At 46.5% G+C, this 27,315-nt stretch overlaps 1 protein-coding gene and 1 long non-coding RNA gene across 3 annotated transcripts in view; one reads left to right on the top strand and one right to left on the bottom strand.

Moving 5' to 3' along the window:
* The first annotated feature begins 4,414 nt into the window (after positions 1 to 4,414).
* LOC310697599 lies at positions 4,415 to 10,784 on the top strand. 2 transcript variants are annotated; one of them, XR_014521082.1, is made up of 2 exons: positions 4,415 to 5,023; positions 5,057 to 10,784. It is a non-coding gene; the product is annotated as an uncharacterized lncRNA (long non-coding RNA). The 2 variants fall into 2 exon arrangements; XR_014521083.1 differs by having other exon boundaries at positions 5,054 to 10,784.
* A 5,900-nt stretch (positions 10,785 to 16,684) lies between these two features.
* ZBTB7A (zinc finger and BTB domain containing 7A) overlaps positions 16,685 to 27,315 on the bottom strand; it is a 47,821-nt gene continuing 37,190 nt past the window's right edge. Inside the window, exons 2-3 of the mRNA XM_083483914.1 lie at positions 23,454 to 24,652; positions 16,685 to 19,000 (exon numbers count right to left, since the gene is read on the bottom strand). Of these exons, the coding sequence (XP_083340040.1) occupies positions 18,541 to 19,000; positions 23,454 to 24,637 (1,644 nt within the window). The 5' untranslated portion in view covers positions 24,638 to 24,652 and the 3' untranslated portion in view covers positions 16,685 to 18,540. The remainder of the gene's footprint in view (positions 19,001 to 23,453; positions 24,653 to 27,315) is intronic.

The raw sequence follows: 27,315 nt of genomic DNA, 5'->3' as shown, positions 1-27,315 counted from the left end.
GGTGTACGCAGTCCCCCCCCCCCCGCCCAAATATATTCAATAAACGTTTTCCAACCTTCTCTAAACGTATGTTCTTCTTGGTCTCTTATTCTGTATGTTAAGTCTGCAAGCTGCGCATATTCCATCTGTTTAAGTTGCCATTCTTCTTTGGTTGGGACCTCGCTCGTTTTCCATTTTGGGGCTAACAAAACACGGGCCGCAGTAGTGGCATACGTAAATAACCCTTTTTGACACCTGGGAATTTCCATCTTAATTATCCCCAACCAAAAGGACTCTGGTGTGTTTTTTTAAAAAGTACTTTTGAACATGTTTTTCAATTCATTATCTATCATTTTCCAATATTCTTATACCCTTTTACAGGCCCACCACATATGAAATAACGTTCCCTCAGCCTGTTTCCATCTCCAGCACTTACCTGATTCAGTCTTATACATCTTAGCAGGCCTACTCGGAGTTAAATACCATCTGTGAATAATTTTCAAGTCCTTCTCCTTCAGAGAATAACATGCTGCAAACTTCAGATGGCTCTTCCAAAGTTTCCCCAGAGATCAAAATCTATATTATGTCCTATATCAGGGGTCTGCAACCCGCGGCTCCGGAGCTGCACGTGGCTCTTTTACACCTTTGCCGCAGCTCCGGGGTGGATACTAGCGAGGGGAGGAGGCGCATTGTGCGCCCCGACACTCCCCACTGTGGCGGGCGCTGTACTGGCTGTGACGTCGCATGGGGGCGGTGCGTGCGTTAGTCACACACCGTCCCGACATCACCTTCCCCCCCGCCCGCCACATTGTAAGGGACATGTACGCTGGTCACTGCATTGAAAGGGGGCATGTACGCTGGTCACTGTTTTGAAGGGGAGTGAAGAACACACACACACAAAAAGGTAACTTGTTAATTTAACGTTTATTTCTATGAGGAGGAGTAACTCTGAGGGGTCAAACAAAGAAATAATAAAAAAGTGACAAAAAAGTTATTTTTATAATGACGAGTTTTGCGGCTCCCAGTTTTTTTCCCTTCGGAAACGGGTCCAAGTGGCTCTTTTTGTCTTAAAGGTTGCAGACCCCTGGCCTATATCTATTGCCCAACGTGTCACAGAAGCTCCGACAAGCTCGTCTTTTGTTTCCCAATATAATAACAGATTGTACATTTTAGATTTAAAAAAACGTGCCTCATTTCCAACGCTGAGGTTAAGGTGGCTTGAGTGATGCTGCTCTGTTGACGTCCCCTCCCAATCTTTCCTTTCCTTTTTATTTTATTTTTTAAATTACTCAGTTTTAGTTTACATTTATATTCAAACAGTAATCATAATCATAAAAATATAGGATTCCATGAATCCTCAGACTTCCCTCCACGGGTTCCACTGTCAATCTTCTTTTCAACTGCATCTTATTACAGTCTCCATTTCTTCTTAAAATTCCATTTTTACCATAGTTCTTCTTACAAGTGTTGATATGATCCTATCAAAGTTTTTAGTTTTTTACGGTCTTCTCCAAGGTAACTTATAATTTCCCTCCGTTCCTTATTAAAGTTTCTGTCTCCTAGGTTTCTAATCTTCCCGGTCATTTCTGCCATTTCAGCATAGTCCATCATCTTCATCAGCTATTCTTCTCTGGTCGGGACTTTATCTTCTTTCCACCTCTGGGCCAAAAGTATCCGTGCTGCTGTCGTCCCGTACATAAAGAGTATTTTCTGCTCCTTTGGTATTTCTGCACCTAAAATTCCCAATAAAAAACGCTTCTGGTTTTTTCTTCTTTTCTGGTCTTTTCTTTAATTTTTTTATTACAGTGGTACCTCAGGTTACATACGCTTCAGGTTACATACGCTTCAGGTTACAGACTCCGCTAACCCAGAAATAGTGCTTCAGGTTAAGAACTTTGCTTCAGGATGGGAACAGAAATCGTGCTCCGGCACAGCAGCAGCAGGAGGCTTCATTAGCTAAAGTGGTGCCTCAGGTTAAGAACAGTTTCAGGTTAGGTACGGACCTCCGGAACAAATTAAGTACTTAACCTGAGGTACCACTGTACACAGTTTTACAGTTTACCTCCTGAGGTTTACAGCAACGGATATTCAGAAACATTTCTGCAAAGTGAAGAGCGTAGCTGTTGTGGCTTGTAGCCGTAGATAGGCTTCTCCCGCATTTAATTTGTCCAACCCTCTTTGGAGACCATTCAAACTGGTGGCCGTTCCTGTGGGAGCGAGTTCCATAGTTCGCAGAATGATAGGGACCCCCAGGGGTCATCCGGCCTGACCCCAGCAACGCAGGTATCTCAGCTGAAAATTTCTTTGAAAGATGGCCGTCCAACCTCTGCTTTGAAACCTGCAGTGAAAGGAGAGTCCTCCAGATTTTTTTTAATATAAAGTTTTTATTTACACTTTTCAGGTCTATACATTTCATTAGCTTTACAATCATTTTAACATTTAAAATTTGGTTTCCCTCCCCCTCTTTCTGCGGTTCCTTAATTTTTTAAATATCTTCTGCATATCCAAATTAATTTAATTTGCTCGTTTAATTATCTACTTTAAATACTCTTACAAAACTGCAGGTTATTACACTAATCCTGCCAATGTTTTGATGTTTCCAATTTATCTGTAAATAGTCAATAAGCCATTTCCATTCTTTTATAAAAAAAGTTTCTTATCTTGATTTCTTATTCTTCCGGTGAGTTTCGCCATTTCTGCATATTCCCGTTAGTTTTTGTATCTATTCTTCCTTTGCTGGGACTTCTGCTTCTTTCCATTTTGGGGCGAGAAGCATTCTTGCTGCTGTAGTAGCATGCATAAATAAATTTCCATACAATTTAGGTACTTCTGTCCCTATAATTCCCAAAAGTAAAACTTCTGGCTCATATGTGCAATGTGAAGAAGTACTATTTTTTAATTCCGTGAATACACTGAACTAGTTCATTCCCAGCTTGGCTCATGACAAAGACCGTGACAGGCAGGAGAATGACCCGCTTAGAAGCACCTCCACAATTTGCCAAGGGGGACCTGGCATTCCCCATGAACCCTCCAACAGATGGAAAAAGGCACATTCCTAACCATAGCTCTCAACTTGCAGATTTGAAAATAAGGGACCAGCAGCCTTGAAAATAAGGGACCAGCAGCCAAAATAAGGAACCTGCAGCCTCACCTGTTCCAGGCACTCCAGTCTTCCTGTCCTCCTGCAGTCTGGTCAGACTCATGCTGGTAGCTTCGAGAACACTGTCCAACCAACTTTGTAACCAGATGTTCAACTGAATAGAATCTGAATCACATGCACCACAAGGCCTATGCAGTCTCAACTTAAGATGGTTCCCCGGCCTGGCTTTGCACTACAAAGTTTGCAGTTTATGGGGGACAGAGGGCGGGCAGGTGTGGAGGACTCCCTGGTCCTGAATGGGGTAACTGTGCCCCTGAAGGACCAGGTGTGTAGCCTAGGAGTCATTCTGGACTCACAGCTGTCCATGGAGGCACAGGTCAATTCTGTGTCCAGGGCAGCTGTCTATCAGCTCCATCTGGTACGCAGGATGAGACCCTCCCTGCCCGCAGACCGTCTCGCCATAGTGGTGCATGCTCTGGTTATCTCTCGCTTGTACTACTGCCATGCACTCTACGTGGGGCTACCTTTGAAGGTAACCCAGAAACTACAACTAATCCAGAATGCGGCAGCTAGACTGGGGACTGGGAGTGGCCGCCGAGACCATATAACACTGGTCCTGAAAGACCTACATTGGCTCCCAGGACGTTTCCGAGCACAATTCAAAGTGATGGTGTTGACCTTGAAAGCCCTAAATTGCCTTGGCCCAGTAGACCTGAAGGAGCGTCTCCACCCTCATTGTTCTACCCGGACACTGAGGTCCAGCGCTGAGGGGCTTCTGGCGGTTCCCTCACTGCGAGAAGCCAAGTTACAGGGAACCAGGCAGAGGGCCTTCTCGGTGGTGGTGCCCGCCCTGTGGAACGCCCTCCCTTCAGATGTCAAGGGAATAAAAACTACTACAGTAGTACCTTGGGTTAAGAACTTAATTCATTCCGGAGGTCCATTCTTAACCTAAAACTGTTCTTAACCTGAAGCACCACTTTAGCTAATGGGGCCTCCAAATGTGCCACCAGAGCACAATTTTCTGTTCTCATCCTGAAGCAAAGTTCTTAACCCGAGGTACTATTTCTGGGTTAGCGGAGCCTGTAACCTGAAGCGTCTGTAACCTGAGGTACCACTGTTCTTGACTTTTACAAGACATCTGAAGGCAGCTCTGTTTAGGGAAGTTTAGAGAATGTTTGATGTTTTAGTGTGTTTTAATATTCCGTTGGGAGCCAGCCAGAGTGGCAGGGGAAACCCAGCCAGATGGGAGAGGTATGAATGAATGAATAAAATGGCAGGGGTTTGAAGCGGGTTGGACTAGATGACCCTCGGGTCCCAAACTCTCCGATTCTATGATTCTGTAATACGTAAGCCAAGAGGGTTCTGTTCTCACCAGCTGCTGCAATTCACTGTGCATTCCGGTTCCAGGCTATGGGTGGGTGTTTGCAAGTGTGCAGCCCAGCGGGCAATACGGCCCAATGGTTAGAGACCCCCCCATACCCGTCCTTGCTCGGGCAAAACAAACCCAGACAAGTAAAAGGAGACGGAAGCCAGGATTCGAGAGAAAAGAAATCTATTAGTGCAAAAAATTAACAGTTCTCTATTACAGTACAATATATGGAAAAAGAACATACAATTGATTCAATTTTTTAGTCAACAACCAATCCTGAAGAATAGAAGAAATTCAAATGGAACTTTTTTTTGTGTGTTTTGTTTTCTGTGTGTGTAAATTCTATTTAAAACAAAAAAACAAAAACATCCAGGGAAAGAGAATCTCTCTCTCTCTCTCCCCCTCCCCCCACAAGCCTGAAATTAGTGTCGGATACGAAACCCGGGTGCCTATTAATTCTTTTAAAAATATATATATTAATATGAGAAAATGCTAAAATCTCCCTACGTAATCCTCAACCCTTCCTGAATTTATCTACCCTCATAGCAAGGGTTCGAACAGCAGCTGAGAAAGATGTGAAGAAGAAGAAGAAGAAGAAGAAGAAGAAGAAGAAGAAGAAGAAGAAGAAGAAGAAGAAGAGGAGGAGGAGGAGGAGGAGGAAGAATAAAGCTGTGGGGGAGAGACAGAGAGAGCAAAAAGCAGAAGAGACGAAAAGGAGCATTAAGAGGAGAAACTTCACAGCGAAGCAGAATCCGACCCAGGGTCCTGTATCCACAGGATTCTCAATGCCAACTTAGAAAAAAAAAATGATTTGGAGCAGGAGGGGTGGAGGGAAGCCTGCGAAATTATTGCAGGGAAGAGCGAATTCAAGAACTGAGAGGGGTAAAATTATGTCCGAAACGACTGTAGAAAAGGAAGCCAAGCACGGAAATATATGAACAAGCCGCTGAACAAGTTTCTGAGAGATGGCAAAGATGTTTTGTGTTCGTTTTTTTGCAGGGAAGAAGAGAAATCTTTCGTTTCAGGCATTCCCCCCCCCCCCCCGGAAAGAAAAGGCCAACTATAAAAGCATGTCTTAATGAACAAGACGCATTGCTGGGGCAATTGATGCATAAGTGAGATAACATGGGATTTGGGGTGGGGTGAAGGGGTCCTTTGGGCAGGGGCAGCTTCCGAAACCAGTTTCAAGCGGGTTTCAACAGCTCACAAACCAAGAGACCCTGAGAACAGCCTTTTTTAATTATTATTTTTTTTGCAAAAGAGGAAGAAAGAATCTTGGATAGCCTCTTCGTGCCTCTGCGTTCTTTTAAGGAGAATCCAGGAGTTAGCCCAACTGGACTTCATCTCACAAGGAGGACGCGGTGATTTCCCCCGAGGCCTTTTGTGACTCCCACAAATCCTGAGGAGGAAGAGATTCCACAACAGGTAAATACGGGGGTTAAGAGCCCCCCAAAATAACGTTTCAAGGCGGTGGAGCCATGAGGAAGAATGGGCCACCCCATATTGGCGTGACGGAAACCCTTTTTTGTAATATGGAGCTGCAGTCCATTTGCGAGACCTCCCATCAACCCCCCCCCCAAAAAAAACCTTTAATACGTGAAGGCACCTTTTTATCCGTTGTTTTTCTCAGCGAAGCTAAGAAAACACACCTATCCCAACGCTTCTCGCTTTGGCTGAAGTTCCTTAACTACAAACTGGAGATTTCGCTCCATCTTTCTTCCTCAGGAATTCGCCACGGGTGGAGTTTCGGCGAAGAACATGGCGCTCGTTAGGTTGCCCCCCAAACGCCCGGAGTTTTACCGGGAAAAGGAACCGAGGGGACAATAGCACTACCACGATGGGCCAGGACCGCTTGGTCTGCAAACTGGTGCAAAACCAGCAAGAACTGGTTGGAACGAAGACAGGAGGCACCGAAGAAAAATGGCTTCCTTCTTCCCTGAGCTCATCGGAGCACATCAGGAAGAATCAAATGGCTTGGTAACGCGCTAGAAGAAGAAAAGAGACTTTTCCCAAGCTCAGAAGTTGTTGTTTTTCCCAGAGACGAAAGGGGTCAAGTACAGGCTAGTCAATGTCTTCAGTCCCAATCACCCATCCCTCCTTCTGAACGCCCATCAGGTTTTACTTCCTAACTTATCTCCTATGGAGTTTGACCAGGAGAGGGGTGCCGAGGATAGTCGAAAAGGAATCGGCCGATGGCCAGAGATCGTGGGATTTGTAGTCCAGTGACAACCGGCCTCTGTTTTCTCTCCTCCCTGATTTAGGGGGACGGCTGGCCGTTGTGGCTTGGGTTGGGTTGAGACCAGGCCGCTGTTGCTGATGCAAGTATTCTTGCCCGCTGGGAAACGTGAGGGCAACTCGATGAGCAGCGGTGGTTTGCAGCTAGCTCGGGTCAAGGAAGGGAAGTCGTTCCTCAACCCATGGAAGACGACCGCGGGAGCAACAGACGCCCTGTTCTCTCATGCGATCCACGAAGCACATTTCGCAGTCCGTTTTTTGGGGAAGATCTGGAAAGAGAATCCTGAACAAGGCGACACGCCTGGAGATACTGGGCTGTAGCCAGTTCAGAGTAGACCCAATGGAATAAATGGAGCCTCCGGTTCATCAGCGAGTCTGCTCTGAGTCGGACTAACATGGACGCAACCCATTGTGCCTTGGTTTGCAATGGGAGTTGTGGGACATCGGTAGTAACGTCAACTGGAAGAGTTTAATAAACCAGTCTACGCAAACATTGACTCATCTGCCAAGGGCTGCTGAGCCACCTTGCAACCACCACTTGACACCTCGGGGAATTGCGTGTCCAGGGCAGTTTCCAAAGGATTCTGCTCCGCATCAATGGAAGCCAAGCCGATTGAGATAGCCAGATTTTTCAGACGGCACAGAGTCATTACAAGTTGACTTTGACGCAGTGAGCCACTAGCTTCGCAGGCGTTGCGTAGCCAAATCACCCTGCCAAAATCCATGCTTTAAAAAAAATTGTTTTGGAAATCATTGAAGTATACAGCTATTGGCTCTAGGGATTTTTTTAAACAGAGTGGTGAGGTCTTTCTTCTGGTCAAAAAAGCAGGTAGGAGAGACACCAGCAGCTGATATTTGCCCGGATTTTGAAAAGGAGGATGTACGGTGCACAGGTGTCCTTAAACTCCAATCGCGTCCACATGGGTAGACATTTAAAAAAAGTGGCTTCTCCCAAAGAATCCTGGGAGTTGTAGTTTCTTAAGGGAACTAGGAACGACAGCCCTGCGAGCAATGAACTACAGTTCCCAGAATTCTTGTGCTTTCAACGCAGGGTGCGGATATGACCAGAAGAGGTGGCTTTTAAAAAAAGAAAGAAGCCTTAAACATATAATTTGGAAATGTGCTTTAAGGGTCATGTCTTAAGTTTTAATTTTTACTTCTGAAGGCAAATCCATTGTGTGTTGTTGTTTTTTTGCTACCCAGACCTCCTGCCTGCAATCACAACCACGTGCCAAAAAAAGCTAAAGTCCCAATGCACACAGATCTGATCCTGAGAATGGTTTGTGTGTTTAAACACTTCCCCCGCAAAAATGTCACAACTCTGGCAACATGGCAAGGGGTGGGGAAACTCTGGCCGTTGGAGCTGAAACGAGTTGCATTTCGGCAAGATGTGCGAGGCCAAAGACATATGCAGTCGTACCTTGGCTCCCGGACACCTTGCGAGTCGAACGTTTTGGCTGCAAACCCGGAAGCGAGTCTTCCGGTTTGCGAATGTTCTTTGGAACCCAAACGTACGGCGGGGCTTCCGATTGGCTGCAGGAGTTTCCTGCAGCCAATCGGAAGCCGTGCCTTGGTTCCCAGATGTTTTGGAAGTCAAACGGACTTCCGGAATGGATTCCGTTCGACTTCCGAGGTACCGCTGTATGCGGGGGTTGTGTTCAATGTTAGTCCTACTCAAAAGTATCTTACCACTGAAATTAATAAACATGGATAACTTTCGGTCCATTCATTTCAACGAGTCTACTCTGAGCAGGAGCTAGCTGGCGACAAAGCAGGGTGCCCTGGGGGGAAATGAATGCAACCTTCCCCATCCAGATGTTGCCGAAACGTCATCTGCCACCATGGGACTGGCGGGAGTTGGGATTCTTGCAAACTGATTTTGGTTTCCAAAGCAGGTTTCTCAGTTGCAAACATTTTGGCGGGAGGACGATCACCGGTTTGGAAGGACAAACATTTCCTGGCTCAAAAGTTGGGTCTCCACAAAAGAAGCCGGCGAGCTGCGTCTATTATCCATCGGCTCTTGCGGCTGTAGTAAACGTTAGCCCTCCTCAGAGGAAACCCGCTGAAATTTATGGACGTGACTACTTCGAGTCCCTTCATTTCAATGGGCTTACTCTGAGCAATACATATGCAAGCCGAACCCCCAAGTTCCAAGGTTACTGGAAAAGTACTGAGGATTAGCCATTCAAAGAAAACTATCCGGACAAGACAAACCCCACAGGGAATGGCCAGCAAACTCTTTGCATCTTCGGTTCAGAACCGCTTTAAACTCCCAGAGCTTAAAAAAAAAAAACGACAGAAGAAAAATATATATACTTAATCAACATTGGGGTTATTATTACACGCCTCCAAACTGGGTTGTGTTTTTTAAAAATATATATACATACAAGAACGGAAGGGGGGGGAAACAGTCGCGTTGTTCTAATTATATATTTATTTTTAAGCCCCCTCCCCGCAAAAAAGTGCATTTTATATATATTATATATATTTATATCTATCTATCTATATATAGATATTTTTTTTCTGTACTCATTTTCCGTCTCCCCCACCCCCACCCCCTCCTAGCAAACCCCCTTATCAAACATACAATCTCTGGAATGTCTTTTTTTTCTGTGCTTAGCTTTGCCTCGTTCGACAACAGTTAATTAGTCATTTAAGGGTTCGTGGCGGTGTTTTTAAAATATGGATTTTATATATAGAGAGAGAGAGAGAGTGCTCTGGCGAGATCGTTCTCTGTATAGCTAACGGCGACGGCAACAGCAGCAGGAAGAAATTATTAAGCAAGTTGGGGGCCCAGCACACCTGACGTCAAGCTCTGCTTTTATCTTTCGCATCTCACAAGAGATGGAGAACCTTGCAGCCCTTCTCGAAGGACGCTGGACCACGCAGCTCCCCATCTCTTCCCTGAACATTTGCTGAAGCTCCTAGGTCCCCCAACTCCGGGTGCACCTGAAAAATTGGGTGTCTAGAAGAATGAACAAAAAACTTAGGAACCCGCTCCCAGAATGACGTCTGAACTGTCCCTTCGTTGGGTCACTCTTAAGTCCTTCCACAAGCGGAACAGCTTCCGCTTGTGCAATTACAGGTCCCTCTCTCTCTCCTCCCCGCCACCCGGTATAACCCCAAATTTGCTCTAGGGGTTCCTCTAACTATCTGGAGCGGATTGGTGGGGGGATTTGGGGGGGCACCCAGGGGGAGTAGAGAGAGAGGGGGGAAGTTCTGCTTAGCGAGCGGAAGCTGTTCCCGCTTGCGGAATGACTTCAGTTGCCGTCGTTTCTGAGCAGCTTCAGGGAAGCATCTCGCTGGTGCTTTCCAAAGGATGAGAAAAGGGAGCTTTTCAAGGGGGGTTACGGAACTAAATGCGAACAAGCTAGCAAAATGCTCTCTTGCAAAGAACATTTTAAAAAAAGAACGGCATCTCTCTCCCAGCGTCAACAAGAACATCCCGGGGCGCTCTTCTTAACTTAAAAATTTATAGACATTAAATGTTGAAAATATAAATAGATCTATAGATTTCATTTTTTAAATAGCCTGACCTGGAGAGGAGGAGGGAAAGCAGCGTGATTATAGGGTAGCACTTAGAACTTGGGGGGCGGCAAGAGGCTTTTGATATATAGTCTCGCATCGCCGAGGCGGAAGAATCGCGACGGACCTTTCCTGACGACTTCGACCGAAGCCACGGGAGAAGAAGAAGAGATGAATTAAGGCCAAATCAATTTTCGGAAGCGTGGAAGATTCTCTAACCCACCTCCCCAAACTTAGCCACTGGCGGCGAGGGGAAAAAACCCCACCCTCCATTTCCTCAGTAAACCTAAGCAACTATTCCATACAGCTCTTTATGAAATGTCTCGGGTGGACAGCAAAAACTGGGAAGAAGAATCAGGTCTAAAGTGAATAAAGCAGTAAGCCCCCCCCCCCTTTAAAGCAGAGGATAATCCCTTTCCGTACATCAACTCACACACACACACCCCAATTAAAAAAACCACACATATCTGAAGTCCCTGCCCTTTTCTTTTTTTTTTGCAAACAGTCTCCAACATATCCTCTTTTTTTAAAGTGCAACAGAACAATATTCCCCCATTGGATCCAACGGGTCAGAGCTAGTGCAAAAGAAGGAAAGTCCTTAAGACATTTTTCAAGACGCTGTATCCTTCTTTTCTGCTTAAGGCTTCTTTTTTTTTTGTGGGTTCGGGCTGAGGCGAGCGGGGAGTGGGGTGGGCACAGCTTAGCCAAACCAATGTCCTCTCCTAAAATTCAGGACCACAGGCAGAACCGTCTCTGCCGCAATTTGAGAACCTGATTTCCTTCCACACGGGAGAAAATCAGCAAGCAGAGAGGCAAAATGTCAACTGGGCCCGGGTCCTTCTCTCCATCTATCTCCTCCACCTGGACCAGGAAGTTCTCAAAAGGTCTCGCCAACTGAGGGCCTCCTTTTTGGAGACGAGGAACACTTAAGAACCAACGGGGTTTGCTAGATGGTGGACCTAACTCATGGGCAATTCAAGCGTTGGCGAGGAAGAGTTCGTGGTCAAGAGCGTAACACCCAGGGAACAACAACAACCTCCAACTTCACGATGGTAGGTTCCCACCAACTCCTGACCCTGGGGTGCAATAAATTTTAGTAGGCCAACCCAGTTGCAGAGGTTCCTTTCCAGCTGTGTCCCTGTACGAAGAACCTCACGGCCTGAGCCAAAAAGGGCAAGAATTTATTTCGGAAATTAGATCAGAATGCCCTAGAGATCTGCCCCTTCTGATCTTAACTGGGGGGGTTGCAACCTGCCCCTGCAACGCCTCTTGGCAACGCAGCTGCCCCTTCCCCACCGTCCACGAACTCACCCCTTTACATTCACACAAATGACACGGGTTTGCCAGGAACAGCCAATGCCAGCTGGCCAGCGGAAGAATTGTCAAGGAAGCAGCTTACACAGCAGGGCGGGAAGGTGCAAACAGGAAGATTGACGGCTGTCACAGGATCAATGGCAACGGGAGGGTCTGTGTGTCCCTTCCAGGTCAGCAGGAAAACTGTGGCCCCCCCCCAAGCCCTGCACACATTGCACCCCGCAGAGAGTTGCAAAAAGCTCTCGCTTCTCGGACTGAAACCCCTTCGGTCATTATCGGGCCAAATAGACTTTCAATAGAACTATTCCCCCCTATTATTATTTGCAATGGAATCCAATCATTTACAGAGGTGTCTCTGCGTGCAGGCTCCCCCCCCCCAGACATTTTGCAAGCAACTCGACTTTTCCCAGTGGCGTAGCGTGGGTTGTCAGCACCCGGGGCAAGGCAAGTAATTTGCGCCCCCTAACCTGTGGATTTGTGCCCCCTAACCCGTGGATTTGCCTAACCCCCAGATGTTGCGCCCGGCCCCCCCCCTGCACCCCCCACGCTACGCCACTGACTTTTCCCTAAAACTCCAATGGCTGGAAGTCAAAAGCACAGCAATGGAGATGGGGGAAAACAGATCGGAAGATGCCGACGTAGAAGAGACACACATACCCTGAAAAAATTACAGCTTCAACCACTTGAAATTAACATTTGATAAATTAAGTTGTGTTGTTTTTTTTTGGATCGTGAAATTCAAGAAATAAAAAACACGGAAACAGCCAAGCCAAGTAGGGAAACATTGTCTGTTATGCGTATTATCGTTATTATTATTTTTGTCGCTGATGTCATTTTAGAAGCATTTTTTCCTTCTTTTTTTCCTGAAATACGGTAATATAACCAATAGTTTCTTTGGCAACACTTTACCACAACCTGGATCTTATTTTTAAAAAATAAAATAATAATAATAAAAAATAATAATATTTTCTTTCTTTAAAAAAAAAATCGAACACCTTATATACAGTATGTGATTCGAGGAAGAGGAACCTTGCATGCGAAGAGATGTCCTTTTTGTGTGTTTGTGTGTTTGTGATCACTTGTACAAAGAAGGAATAAGAAGGTTAAGGCAAAATGTATTCAGAGGTCTAGGCCTCCCTACACAGAGAAGGTACATAATTTTCTCTCGTTTTTTTTTCTCTCTCTCTTATTTTTATTTTTAGTGCAAACGCTTCAAAGGCTTGTGTTAAAGTGTTGCCAGCACTCCTGTTCGAAGCTTAGCCCCCACACCAAGCAACGAACATCGGACCCCGTTCCGCACCCCTTACCCTTTCGAGGGCCGCGGAAGCTCATCTAACAAACAAGGTGCGGTATCTCTGCTCAGGAAAACGAAAAATAAAAACGAAATAAATGGGATCAGGACACAAGTATATACGCGGCGAAACCAGCCAACGGGTTCCGCCGCGACGGCCACGCTTTCTTTCCAAAGGGTCCTGGGAACTGTGGTCTGGGCGAGGGCGCAGAGAACTCTCCCTCGAGAGATATCCCCAACCCTCCCCTTTCTTAGCCCTTCCCCTAATGCAGAACTACGTACAGTTCGCAGGACTCCTTGGGAAAGAGGGGGTGGCGGCCGCTGGTCAAGCATCGGGGACGTGGCCTTAGGTGGTGGTGGCCCCCTCCCGGCCAAAGCTCTGCAGAGACCGAAAAGGACGAGGGGAGGGTACTCTTGAGATGGAGGAGGTGAGAGGGATAGGAAGAGGGTCATGCACAGGAAGGATTTGCACAGGGATGCTGGCCAAGCAAAAATAAAATATTGTGGCGTCTCCTCGGGCCCAAGCTTGCAATAGCGGCTTGTGCAAAGGCTAACTTGGGGGGGGGGAGCGCACAGCAAAGGGGTCCCCCGTTCTACACGGAGCCTCAGCCTTAAATGCTCACGGGGACTGGACACAGATTTTGGAATTCCACCTGGTCTTCTGCCATTTTCTGGGCAGGACAGGGCCCCGTCCGGATTAAAAAACAAGGCAGTGGGAGGGGGGGAGAGAGAGAGGGATTTGGCTGCTATTTCTCAGGTGTCCCAAAATAATAATAAAAAATAAACCCCAAAGAACAAAACCCACCCTGTTCCTACGGTTCGAAAACACCCTGACTTTGAAGAGAGAGAGAGAGAAAAATAAAGAAACTGACTGATGGAGCTCTGGAATATTGGATATTGATTGGTTGCTAGGTGGCTTGAAAAGTGGGGGGGGGGGAGATTTTGGATGGGGAGGGGGAGAGAGATGGGTTGGGGGGGGAAATACACACAAAACATAAACAGTCATGGAAACAAGGAGGTATAAAACAAACTGGTAGAGATACCACAACTTTTGATTACAATAAAGAATCTCATGTATCTATCTATTTACAAAGTCCACGCTAATTTTTGCATATGCAATCGTTTTTTAAGTCAGTGCTAAGCCGAGGTTCTCTATGGAAGAGAAATATTTTTTTTGGGGGGGTGTCGGTGATGGGGCCACAACCATCCAAGTGCCAGGACCTCCTCGAATTTGCTTTGAACGGGCCGGGGGGAAAACGATGGAAAGCTCCCAAACCGGCGTTTGTCCACCAAATTTGCCGATTTATTTTAAAGCCATTTGATTAGCAGGGTTTTGTTTTTTTGTTTTAAAGTAGAAACAGACCCTTGAAAAGTTTTTTTCCTCCCCATTTGCAAGAGTTGTTACGGAAGGCTTAAAATGAATCTACTCCCAATTCAATTTTTGATTTTTTTTGCAGACTTTGCAAAAAATAAAATAAAAACCCAGTGCCAAACAATGAAACCAAGATGGAAACTGTTCTGCACAGATTGCCTTCCGATAACCAGCTTTTGGGTATCTTTCGCCACTGTTTCCCAACCAGACTTTTCCTGCCGGCTCCTAAATTGGCTTTCCCCCTCCTGGACTGGGGATGTGGAGATCTGTTCTCTGGGTCCCGAAAACCATGCTCACCTCCACATATATACCGTGGGAAAACGGGCTTTTCCTCCCCATTTTGCATCCCTCAATTCGCTTGGGTCTTGGTCAACTTTGAAGCGTTAAACTCTGAACCCTGTTCTCCCACGGAGGGATGAGCAACGCTGACCCAAATCACTTGGGGGGGCGAGAGTTGAGGAACAGCAAATGAAACCGGACATCAAATTTGGAATCCAAAAGCTTGTTTTTAAAATAAAAATTGTTATTTATACCCTGCCCATCTGGCTGGGTTTCCCCAGCCACTCTAGGCGGCTCCCAGTCAAGTGTTAAAAACAATACAGAATATTTTCAATTTGGAGGGTTGTGTTTTTTGGGGTGTTTGTGCAAGAGACGGGGGCAAAGCGTTTGGAAGGAAAGCCGGCAGAAATACGAGCCAAGCTGTGATGTCCCCCATTGAATGGAGCCCTCAAAACCCGATTGAAAACAGATTTTGGGGCGAGAGGTCGGTGGGAACTAAGGTCTCGAAATCTCCTTTCTTGAGAGAGGTGATCCTGGGAATGATGGTTGTGGCCGGATGAGGGGAAAACCAATTAGAAAACGGACAGGCCAGCACTGGCAGTAAGACATAAAAAGGAAAAAATAAAAAATAAAAGAGGGCTGGGGTGGAGAAAACATACACAAAATAACCCAATGATTCCTGCCTAAAAATTCAAGCTTCCATTTTTGTATTTTGTGTTTTTTCCCGAAGTGCAAATCACTTCCGAGGGCTACTTTATTCCTCTAAATTTTGCTGTGTCACAGAATCTAATTAACTCCAGTCCTCCCGGTTTTATTTTATTTTTCTACGTTTCGCTTTGCTCCTGGTCTCAATCCACGAACCAAAACGGTGGATTTCATTTTAAGTCTCTCTCTCTCTCTTTCTTTCTTTCTCTCAAATATATAGATAAGATAGATAGATATATACATTTGTTTTGTTTTTTTTTTCTCTTACAAAAATAAATTCAATTTTAGGAATTATTTTAATAAAAACAACAAACAACAATAAATTTCTTTCTGTAGAAGATGGTTTCGACGTGTAAACATATTCGTTTCTTTCTTTTATATATATATATATAGATATATATATTTCTTTTAAATTAAGATAAAGTGATTTCAAAGTACCCGTTCCATTTCAAAGTGCTAAGACTTCTTAAGTTTCTAATCTTTTTTTTGTGTGTGGGGTTTTTTTTTATTGCTTTTTTTCTATATTAAATAAAACATCCACGTCTACCCACCCAACCCATTTTGTTTTTCTTTGTTCCTCCCCCTCACACTTTCCCGTCACAAACAAACAAACAAACACACTCACTCACTCCCCTGTTCGGTTACATTCGGCAAAACGGTTCACCTTTTCTCTTATATTTAAATTAAACGAAAAATCTTTAAAAGTGCTTGCAAAAAATAAAAATAAAAAGACGACTTAAAATCTCTCTTTCTCTCTTTTAGAATCATTTTTTTTTTAAACTGTGCATTTAGAAAATTCTGAAATGGATAAAAAGGTGTCCTTGGTTTCTTAGCTAGCTTAAGAGGGTCCTAACGCTTTTTCTGATAAACCTGATAGATAACTGTGTTATCAAGAACGCTTTTTTATTCTACATCAGATGGTTGGTCTGGGAAACAGGATTCGGTGGGTCACCGCAGAAAACAGCTTGGACCACAAACCTTGCTTTGGTCCAAACCAATACCCCCTTTTTCAATATTTTTTAAATGAGGCTCCGTAAAATCTCAGTAACCCAGGGGGCGTAAACTGGGAGATGGGACCCGACTTGAATAACCCACAATTTCATTTCAGTGCGTCGGCTGGTCCTGGCTTGGTTTTTTTTGTGCTAGGCATATATATTTCTATAGTACCAAAAGGGGGAGGAGGATTGGGGAGTGGAGGGTGGGAGGGGGCACATGGAACTGCACCCCACTGGATAAAAAATGGGTTAGGGGCTGCGGACACAGAGGCCGCCCGGGTCGATAGCATCGCCACCAACTCAGCTTCATGGCTGCTCCTTGCAAATCCCACCCCCCCAATGCCTATTTTGCCCTTCTGCCAACAAGACCCCCATGAGAACTCTTAGCGAGAGCCCCGTGGGGTGGGAAGGGAGGGCTCCCCCCAGCCTGAGGTGCTCAAGGAGGGCAAAAAGCAACCCCTGCAGAGAGGCTAAAGGCACCGCAAGCTCCCGCAACCCTTTTAAAAGAGTCCTGTTAAAAAGCCGGGAAGCTTTTAAGTCAAGGTGCAATAGCTCCAGGTTTTCTGCACTCAAAACAGAGCATTTCCCACGACCGCCTAGCCAAAATCCTTGCGTTACTGGAACTCAGGTTTCCCGCAAAGGGCGATTTATGATCAAGGCTGGAACCTGGTCAGCACGCAGGGGAGAGGGGGATTTTTAGAAAGTCGGACCGTGCGGGACAACTTCCTGCCTGCAAAACATAAGGTCTAGTTACAATATGCCCTTAAATATGCAATATGCAATGTGGAAGAGGCACAGTGCTGTGTTTAAGGACTGCAACAGCGAATTGCTGAACCCAAAAGGGTTGTTTCCAGCCAAATTCTACTCCGAGTAGAAATTAATAAGCCCGAGTTAGACATGACCCTCAATTTAAATGGGTTCAGCCCTGAGTAGAGGAAGCCTAACGCTTCTCTGTGTGGCGACTTACTTTATCCGCAAACAAAATCTGGTTTCATTCCGCAGGGCACACAAGACGCCGCCGGAGCAATGCTAAGAAGCAAACTTTTAATCAACAAAAGTTGTTCACAGGTTGGATAAGACCCCCCGGCACAGTCCGGCCAACTGACGACTCAAATGCTGGGGGGAGATCTTTAACAGAAGCCAAATTGAACGTGGACCAGATGAATGATTTGAAATCTGCGAGCCGATAAGGGCTGGGGATAGCCTCAAACCAGCAGATATTGGAGAAATTCCCTTCCGCTGGTTTGAGAACTGCGGTTTGCAAGCTAAGGGCTGGGACCGCACGATTCTATGCTGCCAGCAAGATAATTTCGACACCTACCAACGTAGGTGAATTCTAGACTTGACGCCCTTGGGGGGGGGGGCTGCCGGCGCAGCTGCCTCAACCCACCCCTTTTACGACCAGGGGGTTGCCGTCTGCGGCCGCCCAGCAGGAACGGCGAACGGATTATTTTAAAATCCGCGAGCCTTTTGAAAAAATAAAATTTGAATCGGCCTGAATTTGCAGCACAGGAAATCCACCTCCGTCGATCTGCAAGGACGGATTTACGGGACTCCTCAAGATCTTGCGATGGGAAAATCAGGAGCGTGACCCCCCCCCCAAAGTCTTCTAAGACTCGTATGGAGAGTCAGTGGCCCAAACGGTTTAGAGATTTGGATTTCGAACAGCGCCAGGAACCCAGAGGTCTTCCTCCAGAATTCGCCACCCCACTAGAAAACAAAACCCTTGGGAAAACTTAAAACCTCCATGGGCATTATCTGAAATGAGCACCTTCAGGATGGGGGTGGGAAGGGTGGGGGGAGGGGAGAGGAAGAGGAAGGAAGTCCCCCCCCCACCCCACCAATTCATTGATTCCTCAAGCCACCAACACAATTTATCTCCCTGCTTTTTGTTCCTTTGGAACATTACGCTTGCTAAAATAGATAAAATCTCCAATATAATATATATTTATATATACACATATATATATGTATAAGTTTTAAAACGTTTAACAAACTAAAAACTCTGGAAGCTTCGTCTCGTATTTAATAGACCCCCCTCTCTTTCCCCCTCCAACCTGGTTTCCAAAACTTTCCTCTAAACACCTCTTTCCCACCCACCCCCAAGGGCAGGGAAAAACAAAAAACCTTAAAAATTAATCTGCGGCTAACGAGAGGGGTACAACAAACTGCCTATTATTATGGGGAAGATCACAAACAAGATATATATATATATATTATAGACTTATAAGGCTATTCTTTTCCTCGCCCCCCCAAAAAAGAGCGAGGAAACCCATATTTTAAAAGAGGAACTGGAGGAAAAGTTATAACTAGATTTTGTGACACCTTTTGTTTTTTTTCTCGTTACGGGTTGTTTTTTTTTTGGTTGTTTTTTTTTTAGGAGAGTTCTTCCGTTTCGCCCTCGGACTTCACCCCCCCTACATTCAAACCCCCCGACGCCGCATTGGCGCTCGGACTCCCGTCAAAGTGCTGTTCTAAGCCGTCCTGCGGCGCAGTCGCATCCTGCGTTTCGTGGGTCTCCTCGCCGCCCGCCAGGCTCCCGTCGTCGGGGTTGGAAGCCGGGGTGGCGGGGGGCGCGGAGGCATCTCTCACGCGGGGCTTCCGCCCCCTCCGGGAAGGAATCCCGTTGCAGCCATCCTTCTTAAGGTGCCGGTGCAAGTGGTCGGAGCGGACGAAAGTCTTGAAGCAGCTCTCGCACTGGTAGGGGCGCAGGCCCGTGTGGACGCGCATGTGGTTCTTCAGGTCGTAGTTATGGGCAAACGCCGCCCCACACTGCTGACAAAGATAGGGCTTCTCGCCGGTGTGTTTCCTCATGTGAACTTTCAGCTTGTCCTGCCTGCGTCGGAAAGAGGAGCGAGGAAAAGTTACGGAGGGAAGATTTGAGACAGAAGTACTGTTGTTGTTTTATGGGACGCGGGTGGCGCTGTGGGTTAAACCACAGAGCCTAGGACTTGCTGATCAGAAGGTCGGCGGTTCGAATCCCTGTGACGGGGTGAGCTCCCGTTGCTCGGTCCCTGCTCCTGCCAACCTAGCAGTTCGAAAGCACATCAAAGTGCAAGTAGATAAATAGGTACCGCTCCAGCGGGAAGGTAAACGGCGTTTCCATGTGCTGCTCTGGTTCGCCAGGAGCGGCTTAGTCCTGCTGGCCACATGACCCGGAAGCTGTACGCCGGCTCCCTCGACCAGTAAAGCGAGATGAGCGCCGCAACCCCAGAGTTGGCCACGACTGGACTTAATGCTCAGGCGTATCTTTACCTTTTTACTGGATTTTTTTTTGGAGGGGGGGACAGGGGGCGGGCAGGTGTGGGGGACTCCCTGGTCCTGAATGGGGCAAGCGTGTGCCTGAAAGACCAGGTGCGCAGCCTGGGGGTCATTTTGGAGTAATTAATAATAAATAAATAATAATAATAATAATAATAATAATAATTTATTATTTGTACCCAGCCCATCTGGCTGGGTTTCTCCGGCCACTCTGGGGGGCTTCCAACAAAGATTAAAAATAAATTAAAATGTCAACACATTAAAAGCCTCCCTGAACAGGGCTGCCTTCAGATGTCTTCTAAATGTCAGATAGTTGTTGTTCTCTTTGACATCTGGTGGGAGGGTGTTCCACAGGGAGGGCGCCACCACCAAGAAGGCCCTCTACCTGGTTCACTGTAACTTGGCTTCTTGCAGCGAGGGAACCGCCAGAAGGCTCTTGGAGCTGGACCTTTTTAAGCCACTTATAGGTTTTCCTCCGAGTAGGACTCTGCAGCAGCCCGTTGGGCATTACTGAACTCTAGATTCCATCAACCTGAGCCAGCCAAGGGGCCAAAAATCATGCCCACGTGGAGCTAAAGATTTGGCGATGGGCTTTGTTAGAAACTCAGATATATAATCTAGGTGCCAAATGGCTCCTTCAATTTGGTATTTTAATATTTTGTTGGAAGCCGCACAGAGTGGCTGGGGAAACCCAGCCATACGGGCGGGGTATAAATAATAAATTATTATTTATTATTATTATTATAGAGGAATAATTGTCTCTTGTCAGCCAGAAAACATACTGTGAAATACACATATGAACAATCTCTTGTTGTCATTTCAAACGTAGTTAAAATGGCAACCTGGTAAGACACTGCATACAGCCGCACCTTGGAAGTTGAACGGAATCTGTTCCGGAAGTCTGTTTGACTTCCAAAACGTTCGGAAACCAAAGCGCGGCTTCTGATTGGCAACAGGAAGCTACTGCAGCCAATCAGAAGCCCCGTCGGACGTTTGGCTTCCAAAAATAGTTCGCAAGCCGGAACAGTCACTTTCAGGTTTGCGGCATTCGGGAGCCAAAACGTTCGGGAACTAAGCTGTTTGAAAACCAAGGCATGACTGTATATATAGGAGGCCCACAGTCCCAAAAAACAAAACAACGAAAGCAAAAGAGTAACAGCTCACAACAAGCCTCCCAAAGTTACTAGTCCTCAGGTATGTTGAAATCTAGCTTCCTGCCCCTGGACCAATTTTCTGGCAGTGAGTTTTGGCTTACAAAGAGCCAACTTTTAAGCACATTCTTATTTCCAAAGCTTGGACTGTTGCTTCTTTGGAAAATACCCAGGGTGTCCTATAATGATAACCAGATTGGGAGACCTGGGAGAACAGGGTTCGAAGCCTTGCTCAGCTCAGTGGGTGGGTAAAGGTAAAGGTAAAGGTAAAGGGACCCCTGACCATTAGGTCCAGTCGTGGCCGACTCTGGGGTTGCGGCGCTCATCTCGCTTTATTGGCCGAGGGAGCCGGCGTTCAGCTTCTGGGTCATGTGGCCAGCAGGACTAAGCCGCTTCTGGCGAACCAGAGCAGTGCACAGAAACACCTTTACCTTCCCGCCGGAGTGGTACCTATTTATCTACTTGCACTTAGACGTGCTTTCGAACTGCTAGGTTGGCAGGAGCAGGGACCGAGCAATGGGAGCTCACCCCGCCATTGCGGGGATTTGAACCACCGACCTCCTGATCGGCAAGCCCTAGGCTCTGTGGTTTAACCCACAGCACCACCCGCGTCCCTCATTGGTTGGGTATAAATGGAATAAGCTAATAATAATGAGGAAAATAATAACTTTTCAGAGATGCAGAGAAGATAAAGTCCCGACCAGAGAAGAATGGCTGATCAAGTTGATGGATGGATGCCGAAATGGCTAAAATGACCGCAAGAATCAGAAATCAGGAAGACCAAAATTTTTAATAATGAATGGGGGAAACTTATAACATATCTTAGAAACCATTGTAAACAGTTAAAATCGTTAGTAGGATTGGAATATTACTTGTAGTTTAATGGTGAATTTTGGACACAATAGAGAGAGTTAAAAGATGTGGGATTATCATAAAAGATGCAGGAGGGAATTATTAATTATAGGACCCACAATAATAGGAATTCCAGGAGATTATCTGGAATCTTGTTTCTATGTTGTATGTTCGGTATGTGACTGCAAAGTTTTAAACTTTACTAAATAAATAAAACATATCATAACGAGCAAGAAATAAACAAAAAACAACAAAAACTGAAGCGACAGGTTAAAAACAAACACACTTTTTTTGCAAGAAGTTTCCTACCTTGTTTTCCTGGGTGCAATTTTGTTCCTCCAGTAACTGGGGGCATTGACAGGGAAGGGCAAATTATGGGTTGTGGATCTTAGCACACCTTTCAAATTCCTCCCCAGGTGTGTTCAAAGAGATCCGCTTGCATCTTGGGAAGCTGCTGGCACACGCCTGAGCAGGCCATTGGGGGGGGGTCTTGTCCACCAAAACCCGCCTCCCCCCCGAGAGGTCGGATTAACAGAGAACGCCGTTTCAATGCTCTAAATCCACATTGTTTTCAGTGCCATCCCCCCTCCCTGGCCACATCTGTGCTTAAAATTTCATACGGCTGACCTGAAGAACTTGGAAAGTTCTTTTTTTTAAACGTTCCAATACGTCCAAAGAGAAGCGAACTAATTCAGTTCACGGTCAGTTCGCAGTTCAGTTCCAGATGACCTCTGGCAATTCCGCCCCACCTGCAGCGTTTAGATCAGGGGTCAGCAAACGTTTTCAGCAGGGGGCCGGTCCACCGTCTTTCAGACCTTGTGAGGGGCCGGACTATATTTTGAAAAAAAATATGAACAAATTCCTATGCCCCACAAATAAACCAGAGGTGCATTTTAAATAAAAGTGAGGTAGGAGAACTGTGGGGGTGGTGGGAGGTGGAATCACACATGACAAGCCTTGCGCCCCTTTGGTTTCAGCTAGTACATGGTTAGAAGACTCTGAATAGCCCGGGACACAAATTTTCACGGCCTCTAGCAGCTATGGTGGCTCACTGAAGAGGTTGTGAATTTTGTGTTAACTCTGGAAGTGTATACAGTTGAACCTTGGTTTTTGAACGCCTTGGTACTTGTACGTTTTGCCTCCCGAACGCCGAAAGCCCAGAAGTAAATGCTCTGGTTTTTGAACGTTTTTCGGAACCCAAACATCTGACGCGGCTTGAGTGCAAGAAGCTCTTGCAACCAATCGGAAGCCGCACCTCGGTTGTCAAATGTTTCGGAAGTTGAACGGTCTTCCGGAACAGATTACGTTCGACAACCAAGGTTAGACCGTACTTGATTCTTACCCAACTGAGCCTCCTAGAGGGGAATATGTATATAAAGACATCGACATCTAGCTGGGAGGCAGGAAAAGAGGTCAAAACCGCAGCACCACTCACCTCAAGAAACGTAATTCAGGCCTATCTGAAATTCACTTCCAAGCATTTAGTGTGGCGTCTCCCCTTCGGAACTCCCTGCCGATTTATTGAGAGCAAGCCTTCACCGCGCCCACTCTCCTGCTTAGATAAACCTACCCAGATGCTATTTTAGTACAGCGGTACCTCGGTTTTCAAACGTTGACGAACATTTCGGACGCCGTAAACCCAGAAGTAAACGTTTCCGTTTTCGAACGCGCCTCGGAAGTCAAAATGGCTTCCGCTGAGCGTATGTTATTTTCCTCCATTAAATTTGCAGGCCGCATTTTGCGCCTCCGTTTCCGGAACTCGGACGGTCTTCCGGAACAGGTTACGTTCGGAAACCGAGGTACCACTGTGTTCGAACCTTCGTATGTTGCAAAACACAGTTGCAATTCCACCCCTCGATTGTTTCATCTTTCGCAAATCGCCTTGTATAAGCAGTGTATAAATTTACGAAAATTTAGAAGGAACGAACGATAAATAATATTCTCACAGTAGTAAGGACTGGGATCTTCCGGAGGGGGGCAAAACTGCAGACCCGCCCCCAGCCCGCCCCCTCTCCCCGTGCTCACCTCGTAAACCGAACTTTGCAAATGTTACATTCATACGGCTTCTCTCCCGTGTGGGTCCGGATGTGGCGAGGGAGTTTGCCCGCCCCTTGGATCACCTTCTCGCAGATGGGGCACTTCTGGAATGCTTTCGCCCGGATCTTCTTCTCCGACTTGTGGGACCAGGACGGGTACTCGCCCCCCTCTTGGGAAGTGCTAAAGTATTTCAAGTAATAATCCATGACTCCGTCGTCGTCTTTGCGGTCGTCCTCAGCCAGCTGCTGCCGCTCCACGGAATTGATCATCCGTTGTAGGAGCGTGCTGGCGGCCAGGCCGTCCACTTCCCGGGGGTCCGCCTCCTCGCCCTCCCCGGGGACGAAGGCGGGGGAGCCCCCCGCCTCCTGCTGGTCCAGTTGAGCCGCCGCCTCGTCCTCCCCGGGCACGGTGGCCAGGCCGTGCCCACCGTACTGTCCGTTCTGCGAGGCGGGGAACAAGGGTCCCTGGGCGGCGGCCGCCTTGGCCTCTTCGGCGTCCAGCCACATCTTGCTGTCGGGGTCGCCGTCGTTCGCCTTTGGTCTGTCGCTGAGGGCGGCCTGAGTGTAGAAGTCCAGGCCGTTGCAGTCCGGCTCCTCCTTGACCTCCGGGCCCCGGAAGCCGAGCCGCTGAAGGTCCCTCAAGTCCGGGTTGGTCCACGGGTACGTGCCCTGTTGCCCGTTGATGGGGTTGCTCTGAAAAAACTCCAGGTATTCTTTCGCTCTGAGATGGTTCCTTTGATCAATTTGATCTACTGTGTCCATCTGGTCGTGCTTGGCCAGAATCTTCCTGTCCAGCAGATCCGTGCAAACGTCCCTGACCGCCTGGATCTCTAGCAGCGTAGCGGCGTTGAGGATCTCGCCCACGTTCGAAGTGCTGACGGTGAGGGTGGCCGTGTAGGCGAACTCCAGCAGGGACGAGAGGGCCTCGGCGCTCACAAAGTCTATCTCGTACACGTTCTGCTGGTCAACCACCAGCCCTGAGGTGAAGAGTTTCTTGAAGTACTGGCTGCAGGCCGCCAGGACCGAGCGGTGCGTGGGGAACTCTTGCCCGTCCACCAGGATCACCACGTCGCAGAGCAGGCCGTGATTCCTCTGCTCGTTCAGGCTGCTCAAGATGTCGCTGCTGTGGTCGGGGAAGGGGATTCCGATGGGGCCGTCCACACCGCCCTCCATGCTGACACCAGGGGGCTGGGGAGAGGAAAGAGAAATCATCAAGCAGTGCTGGAAACCATCAAGCGGTGCTAGAAACCGTCAAACGGTGCTAGAAACCGTCAAGCAGTGCTAGAAACTGACAAACGGTGCTGGAAACCGTCAAGCGGTGCTAGAAACCGACAAACGGTGCTAGAAACCGTCAAGCGGTGCTAGAAACCGTCAAGCGGTGCTAGAAACCGACAAACGGTGCTAGAAACCGTCAAACGGTGTTAGAAACCGTCAAACGGTGTTAGAAACCGTCAAACAGTGCTAGAACCTCCCCCCCCCCCCCGCAGGTGGCTTCTGGGAAATGATATAAAATGAGCCAGAGAACATGTTTAAGATAACTTTTGTTAAAAAAAACAAACAGAGGCCTTTTTGTTAGGTATTATAGGTGAGGAACTACCAAAATAAAATTGGGAATTTCATCAGTAAGTGTGTGGCAAATCAAACTATGTGAACATATAGACTTGGCAAGGTCAACGGAAGTCTCAAGAGGGCAATCAGATCAAAAATTAATAAAAGAATGGGACTGTGTTAAAGAGTATATGGGGTGGAGAAACATTGTTCTGGAATAAATATATCAATATGTAACGAATGAAGTTTGCAGACTTAAGGAAAAGAAAAAATAGTTAGGAAAGGTATAAAATTTGAAGTAATAAATGTACATATACATGTAACACAATGAAAAAGAAAAATGGAAAATTTGAAGTCGCTAAAGGATGGAAGGAAGTCAAAAGTTTAAAAGGCGCAAGGAGATAGGATAATAATATATCAAAGATGGAATAACAAATAAAGTGAATAACGCAACAATAACAAAAATAATAGGTGGTAAAGAACGGGTGTAAGGAAGTACTGGGCTGAGGGGAAGGAAGGCGAAGGGATTAATTGAAATTGTTAAAGACTGGTATAGTATTTAAGAGATTTAAATTTTCATAAAGCTTCTATCAGGAAAGCAGAATGCAGCAAGAAATATCAAGTAAAGGTATCAGAGAGGAGATCAGTGTAAATGAAAACACGAGACTTATGGTTTTGTTACGTATGATTTTATTTTGGAGTTGTCTGCTTATTTTGGAGTTGTTCGTTGCAAAGAATGTATATTATCTGAATTTTAAAAAATGTATGTATGTATGTTTGGCTATGTTCTGTAAGTGTTGCTGTTTCTCTTCTTTTCTCTCTGTTTTAGTTTTTTGATTATTGCTTTATTTTATATGTATCTTATGTTGTAACTTGGCATGGGAGAAAAAAGAAAGAACGAAAGAAAGAGAAAATAAAAGACTGTCGATGTATGCAATGATGCTAGGATGCTCTTAGCCCAGAGATGGAAAGAAGAAAAAGTATCGACCAGAGAAAAATGACAGACCAAGCTGATGGAATTCGCAGAAATGGCGAGGCTGACGGGAAAATTCAGAAACCAGGAAGACCAAGTATTCTTAAAAGACTGGAGTAACTTTTTAATATATCTGAAAGACAACTGTAGACAGCTGAAGTCACTGGCAGGAATACAATGACATTTGTAAAGTTCTCTCTCTTTTTTTTTGTACGAGAGAAGAAGGAAGTCTGTGGAGGTGCTATTTGAGAGAGAGAACGATCAGTTGAGGATTAAGCTACAGGGCAGTACCAAATTAAGAGAAATGAACTATATCTTTCCTGCTGCTTTATTTACCTAATACTACTCTGTACTTTAACAAAAAAAACCCACCAAAATGGTGCATTTGGAAGACAACACACTGTGCAAATTTGGTGTATTTGGTAACTAATATGCAATTACAGTGGTACCTCGGGTCTTCGGGTAACGAAATTTTGAGTTACGAATGTGGCAAACCCAGAAGCGTATACTTCCGGGTCTCGCCGCACGAGCATGTGCAGAAACGCTTTGCGCATGCGCAGAAACACTCTTATCGGCCGCGTGTGCGCGCAGAAGTGGTGCCTCCGGATACAGACTTTTCGGGATAAGTATGGACCTCCGAGACGAATATTTGGAGGGTTCACTGTATTTTGAAACCACCACCTGCTCCAAATACGGTGGACGCTCGGGTTGCGAACGTGATCTGGACAGGATGGACATTTGCAACCCGCAGCGGCTCGTCAGCGCATGCGCAGGTCTCAAATCAGCCCTTCTGTGCATGCAAAATTTATCACTTCTGAGCATGTGCGACCTCCAAAACCCAGAAGTAACCCATTCTGGTAATTCCGGGTTTTAGTGGTCCGTAACCCAGGTAGTAACCCCTTCATGGATCACTGCCTTGCCGTGGCAAAGGGGCTTGAAGAACACAGAGAAGCTATGAAGTACGCCGTGCAGGGCCACCCAAGATGGACAGGTCATAGTGGAGAGTTTTGACCAAACGTGATCCACCTGGAGTAGGAACCGGCAAGCCACTCCAGTATCCCTGCCAAGAAAACTCCATGTTAGTGATGTATGGAAGTGAGAGCTGGACCATCAAGAAGGCTGATTGCCGAAGAATTGATGCTTTTGAATTATGGTGCTGGAGGAGACTCTTGAGAGTCCCATGGACTGCAAGAAGATCAAACCTCTCCATTCTGAAGGAAATCAGCCCTGAGTGCTCACTGGAAGGACAGATCCTGAAGCTGAGGCTCCAAGACTTTGGCCACCTCAGAGAAGACTCCCTGGAAAAGACCCTGATGTTGGGAAAGATGGA

The sequence above is a fragment of the Podarcis liolepis genome (assembly GCF_965112155.1).
Source record: "Podarcis liolepis genome assembly, chromosome: 18".
Taxonomy (NCBI): domain Eukaryota; kingdom Metazoa; phylum Chordata; class Lepidosauria; order Squamata; family Lacertidae; genus Podarcis; species Podarcis liolepis.
This window is presented reverse-complemented; position numbering and strand designations above follow the sequence as displayed.